Genomic DNA, 12,195 nt, shown 5'->3' with positions numbered 1-12,195 from the left:
TCATACAAATTGGATTCACTCCACAGCCCCACTATGAGAATATCATGTTTACTTGCTCTGTTTTGACCCAGTTTCCTGTCTGGTGCATAAGGTTAATGAGGTGTTAGTCATCTATCCTTTGTGTATTGCTGGACAGTGAACACGTACGAAGTGAGTGTGTTCACTGGAGGCATGATGGGAGCCGGGACTGATGCCAAAGTCTTCGTGAATATTTATGGGGAAAACGGAGACACCGGAGAACGCTACCTGAAGAGCTCCAACAACCTGAACAAGTTTGAGAAGGGCAAGGTACGTTGGCTTAATCAAGAAGGAATTGGTCACATTTCACAGCACATTCTTCCACATAATATTTATTACATTATTAACATTACAATAGCATGTTATAGGATGGTAATAACATGGTAACTAGTGTAACAGGGATCAATGTATTTGGCCTGTTTCTATATTATTAACAAGAAAATACTAACCAAGTTTGAAAAGGGTGAGGTATGCTGGCTTAATCAAGACCTGCTCACACTTAACAGTATATGCAGGGTTACCACGTGTCCTGGAAAACCTGGAAAATAATTGGCCTGTTTTGCAGGCATTAAAAATTAGAAAAATGGCCAAATGTCCTGGAAAATATAATTTTGTCCTTGAAAATTCCTCTACACTTTGCTTTGCTGTATTATTGGCTATCAGATTAATATAGACTTTTAATGCCACCGATTAGAGAAGTTGGTTGTTTAAAAAAAAAACTTTTTTTCAAATCCACTAAAATGCAAAAAATTGCACCTATTCTGCACAAAATGTCTTGGTGGAGGACTTCTAAGCCCCCATATATCTCTTTTATCTTACCTGCTTGACAAGATGTTGGTGTCACATACAGGTGGCTCTAATAAGTGCAATACTAGACCTTAGAATGAGTCATCAACACTTACTCACGCTTGTCAACACTTCCTTGTTTATTGTAAGTGGATATGTTTGGGTTCACACATGTTCTCCAGCTAATTTGAGTTCCACCAGAATTTTTTGGGGGGTCATCTACATAACTAAATATAGTGTTTTCTTTGGTGTATAATAAATTTGCAATAATTAACTTTGGGTACAGATTTAATAACTTTGGTTACAGATTTAGACCACATCTTAATATTGTAACTAGGAAAACAAAGGATAAGTATATTCTGCCTGTTTTTATATTGTGGACAAGAGATTATTGATAACTCCTAATCACCCCATTCAGTCTTAGTTGGGAAACACAGAAATAAATGAATAAACATAAAATAGATATTAGTGATGGACTTGAAATCAATATTTGAAGGCTGTTACATAAGAGGATGAAATGCTGAATGCCTGTGTTAAAGTGTAGTCGGCCCAATATCTTTTTTGAGTGTGAATTACATTTTTTTTTTTTACATCGTATTGCACCACTAGAGGGAGAGGGAGCTGCAGCAGTGTTGAATCTGGCTCAGTGGTCTGAGAGAAAACTCAGCCAACTTCTGAATCTCTCCAAATGCTGTGGATAAATGGTGTGGGTGAGGTTCAGTGTAGGTTAACATTACAGTCCCAGGAGACTAAAACTAGTAAAAAAAAATAGTAAAAGTACTGATATTTTTTGTTAGATAATAAAATGAAATATAAATTAATTAAATGAACGAGTGGAGATTCTAGTTCTATTTTTCAGCTGAAATAAAAGCAAACAATAACATCCATGTCTGCAAGTTCCTTGAAGTAGGCCTAATTATTAAAATTTTTCATAATTAAAATAAAAAATATATATATTGTACTGTTCTGGCGTAAGGAAACACACTGAACACACTGGCTGTTTATTTTCTAAAACGCAAGGCCTGCTGTAGGGTGTAACCCACGCCAAAACAAGAGCAAAGCAACAGCAGTCTCAACTCACCAAAGCCAGTCTCCTAAAAACAGATCAGTAACAAACCAATAAAACCTTCACATCAACTCATTATCATAGCAACCAAGTGTCACATACAAAAGCAGTTACATTATCAATAACACATAAACAGGAACAAGAACAGTCAAAAGTGTCAACTCTAAACCAAACACAAAATATCAGATCATTATAACATTTTCTGGTAAAATAGAACTATTTTGGATTTTGTAGACTAAATTAGCATGACATTTCCATTGACTAAATCTTGACTAAAACTAAAAATAATCTTGTTCAAAAGACTTAAATAAAATATACATTTCTGGGAATCTAGGAAAATAATCAGTACAGGCATTGACAGCTAACGCCAGCCCAGGTTCAAATGTGATTCTATTGCCAATTTTAACCATCTAGAGCTTGTTGCAGCAGCTAACACCTCTATATAAATACTTTTGTTCTAATTTTACCCAGAATGGAAATAAAACTGCAGTTATTCAAAGTCTCAGGCACTTCCATGTAAAAGGAGCTGGTGCAGAGATGTGTGGGAGTGAGTGATGGGATTACAAGTGCTCCTGCAGAGAGGCGTAGTACCGTCTGAAGCCACCGGGAGTGCACTGTGTCACTGAATCTGCCCTACTTTTACTCCATCAGACCAGTGAATTATTCAGTCCTGTGTTAGACTCAGCTCTTAAGCAACTCACAACCGGCATACCTAAGGGGAACTATCGGTTAGTGGGGTTTTAAATCTCATTTTGATTAATTTGGCCGAATGTAATTAAAAGTGTACTATGTAATTTTCCTGGACAAGGGTATGTGCCTATCATGGGGAGATAATACTGCTTTGTGTAGAATGTTCCACAGTATGGCATTATCTTGTCATGACAGGTGTTTTTATTACTCACCTTGAAAAGCATGCATTCTTAATGTGAGCGGGTTGTCTCAATCTTCATGAAGAGAGATTAGTTACATGCCATATTGTGTCATTTCAGTCAAAGTATTAACTCTATTAGAAGAAGTACTCAATGTTGTTACTTAAATAAAGTCAAGTAAAAGTTTCACATGAAAAAATATACTTAAGTAAAAATATTAAAGTAACCGTTTAAAAATGTACTTCAAGAGTAAAAAGTAAAAGTATTTCTTCCTGATTTTGAGATCTTTCTTTCTGTATGGTTTTATTTTTGTTTTGCTCAAATTATGAACATCTTAAAAATAAACCTCAGGCTTTTCAGCAGGTCTCAAATAGTAATAAAAATACATTCACTTTTCAGTCCTGTTCAAAATGTAGTGGAGAAGAAAGTACAGATACCTGCTCTAATGTAGTGAAGTAAAAGTAAAAAGTATCCACTTTAAAATATACTTATGTATATTTCATATATTTAGAGTAGTACATTCACATACACATACAAATACAAATCATTATTAAAATCCCATCAAAATACAAAACTATAAAATGTTTTTACAATTTAAATAGTGTTTAGCTAAAGCTGTATTACGCAACATTTTCTTGTTCTAAATCCTCTGTTGACTGCAATGATTGTTTTGAATGGTTTTGCTTCTCCCCTGATTGTAAACCCCCTGCAGTGAAGACAGCATGACTGGAGTGAATTTGTGTGAGCGGTTTCCCATGATGCTCTCCGCTTTACAGGAGGATGTTTTCACTGTGACGGCCATAGAGCTGGGTCCTCTGAAAAAGCTCCGCATTCGCCATGACAACTCTGGCTCTTACTCCTCCTGGTATCTGGACCGGGTCGAAATCGTGGACACCAAGGACGATACAACGTGAGTGAAACAAACGAACAACAAACCAACCCTTAGGCAGAGAATGGGAGAGTTGAAAGGTTAGGATTGACTTTAGCTGTTTACAATTGTGAATATGACTTAAAAAAATAAAAATACAATACATGTACAGCGGCTTATATATTTACAACTAGAAGCATGCCCTTGTACTATGTATCCTCTATAGACTGTGTATATAAATGGACATGGCTAACCCACTAGCCACCGCGTTCCAGATAGGAAGTGGGCATGGGTGCTCTTCTGGCTCCACCGACTTTGGCTCCAATTCTCTTTCAGTTGAAATTCTCTCCGTAACTGTTAAACCACATTATAACATAGATCAGAAAACATACAGCGTAACATAGGCCCTTTTTACTTTATAATGATTCTTTGTTTAGTTGGAGGGCACAGTGGATATTACAGAACATACACGAGACATACATGTAAACAGGCCAGATTGTTGCTATAGGCTATTGTCCATCTGTTGTCCCACTTTTGCACAGAACATGCATTCAAACATAAGCATACATAAACACTGGAGGCAAAGCAGAGGACATGTCTTGCCCAGGGACACAATGGCAGTATGTATCAACTGAACCTTTTAACTGTCAATCTTCAGATAATCATCAATAACAGAGATGTGCAATAAAGGATGGTAGAAAGTAGGTCAAATATATATATATATATATATATATATATATATATATATATATATATATATATATATATATATATATATATATATATATATATATATATATATATATATATATATATATATATATATATATATATATATATATATATATATATATATATATATAATGACACTAGAACTTGTATTGAAACCAGATTTGAAGACTAGAAAATACAGCCTATTTTCTAATTCTTTATACTAGCTCTTGTATAGTTCTGATTCAGTCCTGGTTCAGTTCTATTCTAGTCCTGGTCTGGTCCTGGTCTTTTCCTGGTCTGGTGCTAGTTCAGTCCTTGTATAGTCCTGGTTTAGTCTTGAGCTATTCCTCAATCCTGGTTTAATCCTCATGTAGTCCTGGCCTAGTCCTGGTTTAGTCCTTATGTACTTCTATTCTAGTCCTGGTCTAGTTCTGATCTAGTCCTGGTTCAGTGTTGGATTAGCCCTTATATAGCTGTGGTCTAGTCCTGGTCTAGTCCTGGTTTAGTCCTGGTCTAGTCCTGTTCTACTCTTGTTCTAGTGCTGTTCTAGTCTGGGTCTAGTCCTGGTTTATTCCTTGTCTAGTCCTTGTATAGTCTTGTATAGTCCTGTTTTAGTCTTGGCTTAGTCCTGGTCTGGTCCTGGTCTAGTCCTGGTCTGGTCCTGGTCTGGTCCTGGTCTGATCCTGGTCTGGTCCTGGTCTAGTCCTGGTTTGGTCCTTCCATAGTCCTGGTTTGGTCCTTCCATAGTCCTGGTCTACTTCTGATTCAGTCCTGGTCTTGTCTTGATCTACCCCTGCTCTAGTCCTGGTCTAGTCCGTGTCTGACCCTGGTCTAGGTAGTCTTGGTTCACTGCTGGTCTAGTCCTGGTCTAGTCCTGGTCTAGTCCTGGTCTAGTCCTAGTTCAGTCTTCAGTATTGTCTTCACTATTGTTATTTCACAGAGCTTCTGCAGAGCTTGACTCTGCATGTTGCATTAAAACCTCATTGTTTAATACTTACTCAGTCTGCACTTTTTATTTTAGATACTTCTTCCCCTGTAATCGCTGGCTTGCCGTGGATGAAGATGACGGACAGATTGCCAGGGAGTTGGTGCCGGTGGACGAGGCTTTCATGTGGAAAGACGATGACGATGAGGAGGGGGGCGGAGCCAAACTGGGACTTGAGCAAAAATGTAAAAACATATTAAATAAAGAAAAAATACAGGAGAGCTTAAACAGAGTCATAAGTATTAACCAGAATAGTACAGAGATGTGTGCAAGTGTAGTGCTGTGAGTGACTGGGGCATGGACTGTATATACAAATGGACATAGCCACCACGTTCCAAATAGGAAGTGATCATGGGCGTGCTTCTGGCTCCATCCTCTCTGACTCCAATTCACTTCACAAAAAGTGAATTTGAAAAACTGTCGCCCCTCTCTCTGTAACTGCAGCAGTTAGCCTTGTCATTTTTGTCTTAAAATGTTCGTATTAATCCTCTCAACATGTTCTTGGTATTTTTATTCCGCTATTTCGACCATAAATCAAGATATGAACTATAATATCACACAAATCAGGTGCCTTCTTTCCCCAAGGTTGCTCCCGCTAGCGTTAGCAACAGGTTTGATTGCTAAGCGCCCGCTCCATGCTAAACCAATGGTGCGAGCGGGAAGGGGAGTTACCAGCAGCCTTGCTCTGGATTGCCGTTTTCTTTGCTATGATACTCGCAGTCGGAATTCCAAATATGGAACTCATCTTCAAATTCGCCTCTATAACCACTAGCCTCAATGAGCTTCATTTGACTGGAGCCGAACGCTGTGGGTGACGTCACACTCACTTAGTCTACTTTTTTTATTCAAACTATGGAGTGAGGAGATAAAAGGATTCAAAGACTAACATTTTGAAATTATTTTGCAGCCATGTCTACTACCTACACTTTGAAAATAAAAACTGGAGAGAAGAAACATGCTGGGACTGATGCCAACGTTTTTGCTATTCTTTTTGGTGAAAACGATGATACAGGTAATTAATATCACTGCGTTTGTAGGCACCATTTTGCGTAGTTTTCACCATTCAAAAGATATTATATTCTGTTATAAATTGTTCATTGTTAGGGCAACTGTGCAATTTTTTTTGTCAAACTCAGTGCATAGAAGATTGTATTATCATTTATCAGTAATATTTAGTGATTTATGTTTTAAAAGCAACTGTGAAATAGAATCTTTTTTCTCTTGTTTTGAGGGGCAGATTTGGCTATTTAATTTAAGGATGCACCGATGCCAATGCTGGTATATTATCTGATCTGTTATAATGTTGTTTCCTCATCATAAACATACCTGGAATTGTGTTTTGTTTAATTCACACATATTTAATTTAAAAAAAACATGCATATTTGGGTTCTTCATATTTTGAGTTTTTCTCTCAAACTGAAAAAAACTCTGTTCCACCTTATGATGTCATGTGATGATACAGGAAGTGCTCCACTCTGTTTTTAAACTCCATACACCTTCACTAGAATCATTTGGATGATTTCAGCTTTAGAATTTGCCAATCTACTACTGAACTAAAGCTAAAAAAGTTGCTGCTAACTTGAAAACTACTACTTCATGACATCACAAAGTGGAACAGAGCATTTTGAGCTTTGGAGATGTAGACAGACTAATAAATCATCCAGGTAGATTCCCTAGTGGTCAATGGGTGTATACTTGTCTATGTGGTCTTACACTTGTTCTGATACAGCTCAAGATCATTCTAAAGTTCAGGGAAGGTTCAAGGTTACTCACACATGTATGAATGACAAAACACAACTCCAGGTATGTTTTTGATGAGGTAACAACATTACTATAGTAATATAGGACCTTTAAAGTCAAAGTATCGATATCGCTATCAAACTGAAAAAGCAGAATCGGTGCATCCCTAATTTAATTCACTGTTTTTTGATCACACATTTTTGTAATTGATCAGAGCAATATTTCTAAACAAAATTGAATTAACAGCACAGCCCTTCAGGTAACGCTCCTCTTGTGTTCGAGGTTCATTGTGATTCCAGTGGTGAAAGAGTACAAGCCTTTGTTACATTTGTTATTCTGGTCACAGGCTTTATCAACCTTAAGGCCTGTAAGAACTACAAGAACAAGTTTGAGCAGGGGATGATCAATGAGTTCACCGTGGAGGCGGTGGACTTGGGCGACCTGGAGAAAATGAGAATTGGACATGACAATTCAGGTAATAAAAATAAACTGCTTTTCAGAGGTATTCGGCTGCACAGCACAGTGCTGTCACCATACAAACAAAATTTCAAACCCCATTTCCATACTGTGGAATAGACTTGATATTCAATACCAATTCCAATACCATGATGATAATAAAAAACACTCTTTCTTTAGACAATAGAATGTAATTTTCAACATGAAATGGTAGTTTTTCTTTTATATTCCCCTGTGGCCTTATGTCTGTGTAATCCCTCAGTCGTCCAAGTAGGTTCCATAGTGGTCTATGAGCGTATACTAGTCTGTTTGTCTTATACTTGTTCTGATACAGCTCAAGATCATTCTAAAGCTATTCAAGAAAGGTTAATTTCTGTCCTGTGAATGGCACTTTTTAGTATTGATACTTGCTCAAATGAATATCTAGTTTCGATGTTAGGTTCAGTATCTGTTTTTTGAAAGCCATGGTAGTAGGTTGGAAATAATAATACTTTTGCATTGCATCAATGTCATGGTAAATTGTGAATAGTCAAAATTTTTTATATAGAGCTTTTCCATCTTCAAGTCTCTCAAACCACTCACCCATTCACACGCACATTCATTATTATTATTATTATAGATAACACTTTAGTTGGTAGAGTGTTTGCCCACTGATCCGAAGGTTGCCATTTCGAATCGCGCTCTCGACCTAAACATTATTGGTAGAGCGGTCATATCCATTGACCCGCTGGTTTTGATGATTCCAGTTCCCACACATCATTGCTGTTGTTGTGTCCTTTGGCAAGACACTTAACCCACCTCGCCCCCATTGTCTGTGTACACTGGTGTATGAATGTGCGTGTGAATGGGTGAGTGGTTGATCCTTGAGTGACTTGAAGATGGAAAAGCACATATAAAAATGTGACCATTTACCAAACCAAGTCTTTGTTCATCTTTACTAAGGTTGTAAATAGTGTGGTTACTGTAGAGTGTTGCATATTATTTTTATATTATACGTTTTTTGCATTAATATGGAAATAGGGTACAAAATGCATTCACCCGTCGTTATCCAGTCAGCCCCATTACATTGCTATTACTGAGCTGTCAGGTTAAATACGCCCAGGTTCTTCACCAGGGTTTAATCAGTATTCTGTCCACACAGGAGGGTCACCTGGCTGGTTCTTGGACTGGGTTGAGATTGACGCTCCATCCCAAGGTCAGAGACTGCGGTTCCCCTGTGGACGCTGGCTCGACAAAGGGGAAGACGATGGAGCCATAGTACGAGACCTGTTTCCTGCAGAGTTACAGACAGAATACTACACACCATGTGAGCCTGGAGTCTTTTTTATATGATATACTTGATAAATGTTTGTATTTTAAATATGTGCATACCAGAGGCTCAGTGTAAATGTACTTTTATAGGTCTTCACTATAAATAGATTTCAGTAGAGCAGCAGAATAGGATGCAAAAAGGGTACACTACAGAACATACAAACAAAAACAAAGAAAATACATTACTGTATAAGTCCATTTAAAACATTAAAAACAGGAGCAGGTATGATTATAAATCTTAATCACCAGATTATTAAAGTGCATTGGTGGCACCAATCTATCCAGTTTTGCATATCCTCTATCTTCTTAGTCCCTTATAAATGCATTTTATACAGTGTCTTCTGACAGATAGCGATGGCCAACCTACTTTTTCATATAGTGAGCAGTGATGGGTTTTAAATTCAACACCTTTATGAAACAGGGCAGAGCGAAAGAGTGAATATAAAGGTTTTAAAGTAGAGGCTGAAGTCTGCATGTATATTATTTCTCCACAGTAAGATTTGTTTGTATAATAAAATGATATTTTTGATTTTAAACTGTTGCATAATTTGAAATATTTTTTTTAAAGCACCGATATTATGCAGAATGGACTCTTGTGAGGTTTAAGTCACGTTATAATGTTGTTACCTCCTCAAAAACATACCTGGAATTGTGTTTCATTTTATTCATACATGTTTGAATGCATTATTAGGCTGCCTACATCCCAAAACCTCAAAATGCTCTGTTCCACATTGTGATGTCATGAATTTGTAGTTAAGTTAGGTTAACAGCTACCTTTCACCCTTAGTTCACTAGAGATTGACAATTCTAGGGCTGAAATCATCCAAATGATTCTAGTGGAGGTGTATGGAGTTTGAAAACACAGTGGAGCACTTCCTGTATTACCACATGACATCATAAGGTGGAACAGAGTGTTTTCCATCTGAAAGAAGAACTTAGCCTAAATATGCGAGTTTGTGAATAAAACAAAACACAACTCCAGGTATGTGTGTGATGAGAAAACAGTGTAATATGGGCCCTTTAAAGTTTTCGTCAAGCCAAAACCAATGATATTTATTGGTGGCAACTCTTTCAATCAATGTACCATTTAGTGTATAAAGATTTGTAGCTTGCCCATCATGAAATCATATACTTAGTTTTATTTGCATTCAATGATAATTTAAGATTATTTAGATCCCTATTAGCATCTGCAGTGTACTGAGATGAGATGGTAAGTAGTACAATAAATCTTTCAAATATTTCCCATTTGAAGTTTATGGGCTTTGTAATAATGTAGAATATTGTAGCTTAGGCCATAACTGTTACAAGCACTCCTTCTGGTTTAAACCAGGCAAGGCAAGGTAAAGCAAGTTTATTTGTATAGCACAATTTGTACACAAAGTGAAGTGTTTTACAGAATAATAAACACATAAAAATCACAATACAAATAAATCAAAACATAAATAATCATCATAAAATTAACACTGAAAGAAAAGAGTGCATAATTAAAACCTTTAAGTCATATGCACAGGTAAAGAGAACCATTTGGCGTAATACAACACCTGCTGAACCTGAGATCTTTACCTCATACATCAAATACAAATATTTATTAAATATTCAAGATAAAACTTAGAAATACTACCTTTTCGTAGTATAGCTTTTGTATATTTACTGAAATAATTAGTAATGTATCACTTCACTTGCAGGGGAGTTGCCCAGAATTTACCTCTAACAATTTACCTCTAACTTAAAATTCTCCCTTGTTTGTCACCAGTCGTACCATATGAAATCAAGATCTTCACTAGTGATGTGTTTGGGGCTGGGACGGATGCAGACGTCTTCATCGCTCTGTACGGTCAGAAGGGAGTGAGCACACAACAGAAGCATCTTTGCGTTAACAAAAGAGAGCGGCGCCTCTACTTTGAGAGGGGAGCCGAGGACATGTTTATTGTGGAGGTATGGGAGATTTGGAGAGAGAGATCTCTTAAGACGCAGACTGCCGCTCTCTAAACATCGTGTAAATATTGTGTTGTGTTTTCACAGTTGGAGGATGTGGGTGATGTTATAGAAAAGATTAGGATTGGACATGACAACAGGGGCACCAACCCAGGCTGGCATCTGGACAGAGTTGAAATCAGACGACAGCTGAGGAAAGGGAAGGTAGATGAGCACATGTACAAACACATGTAATTAAAGGTCTGATATTGAGTTTGTATAGTTATCTGATAGACTGTATATATAAATAGATATAGCTAGTCACCGTGGACCATATAAGAAGTGATCACGGGTGCACTTCCGGCTCCAATTCAGTTTACATTGGGAAACTTTTGCCACTCTGTAACTGCTGCTGTCAGACTTGCTATTTTAGCCTTAAGATGTCTGTATTAACCTGCTCTACATGATCTTGGTTTTTTTTATTTTCTATTGCATCTGTAAATCAAGATATGAACATCAGTAACAGACGAATCATGCGTCTTCTTTCCCCGAGGTCACTCCCGCTAGCTCGCCTCCAAATTCGCCCCTATAACTACAGCCTCGATGAGCTTCATTTGACTGGAGCCAAACGCTATGGGTGATGTCGCACTCACTTAGTCCACTTCTTTATACAGTCTACAAGCTTAACTGACAATTTTTTACCTCATATTAGCTTTATATAACAAAATGATAAATTAAAGTAGTTTCTCGTTTTTGCTGTGAAAATCTTAGCTAGCTTGTTAGCTAACGATAGGTGAGATAAAGGAAACTTAAACTCACCTCCAACAGTTAATTTCCTCGACACATAGACAGAAACATGTTGTGGTAATGTTGCATCCCCGGGGAAGCGGGGGTCCAGACCCCTCTTACTGTCCCCCTCTCCCCTCTTACTGTTCCCCTCTCCCCTCTTACTGTTCCCCTCTCCCCTCTTACTGTCCTCCTCTCTCCTTGCATAAACATTTGATAAAAAATAGCGCATTATGGTAAAACCTATTTACATATCAGAATGGATACAGTATCGGCACAATTCATTGTCTTTAAATAAGCCTGAAAATGAAAAACCGATCCACTCCTCCCTTTTGTTACACTTTAGGTTTAGTCCATTGGTCCGGACAACGGCATGCAGGTGTTATATATATATAAATAACTTAATGTTGTAGGCACGGGACCCTGAAAAGGAAGGAGGGGCAGGCTGTTACAAAACTTTAACCATCCTCGTGTCAGATAAGTTTATTAGTTTTTGTTTAGAAATTAGGACACGTGTTATTGCTTTACCTGGAATATTCTACAGCATAAATATTCTACAGCATGGCATTAAACTTAACTATCTTAAATCTATCTAATTACAGGTGTTTTTACATTACTGTGCACTGGGTCCCCTCTCCACAAGTTTGACCTTTTTAACTTGGCATGGTGGAGTCAGCCATGG

At 37.4% G+C, this 12,195-nt stretch overlaps 1 protein-coding gene across 1 annotated transcript in view; it reads left to right on the top strand.

The window, feature by feature from the left end:
• The window catches only part of loxhd1b (lipoxygenase homology PLAT domains 1b), a 54,663-nt gene that overhangs the window by 30,048 nt on the left and 12,420 nt on the right, over positions 1-12,195 (top strand). The window contains 8 exon segments of the mRNA XM_055224238.1: positions 137-288; positions 3,516-3,649; positions 5,343-5,491; positions 6,214-6,318; positions 7,393-7,521; positions 8,644-8,808; positions 10,567-10,748; positions 10,836-10,952. Of these exon segments, the coding sequence (XP_055080213.1) occupies positions 137-288; positions 3,516-3,649; positions 5,343-5,491; positions 6,214-6,318; positions 7,393-7,521; positions 8,644-8,808; positions 10,567-10,748; positions 10,836-10,952 (1,133 nt within the window).

Source organism: Periophthalmus magnuspinnatus, chromosome 9 (genome assembly GCF_009829125.3).
Source record: "Periophthalmus magnuspinnatus isolate fPerMag1 chromosome 9, fPerMag1.2.pri, whole genome shotgun sequence".
Taxonomy (NCBI): Eukaryota; Metazoa; Chordata; class Actinopteri; order Gobiiformes; family Gobiidae; genus Periophthalmus; species Periophthalmus magnuspinnatus.
This window is presented reverse-complemented; position numbering and strand designations above follow the sequence as displayed.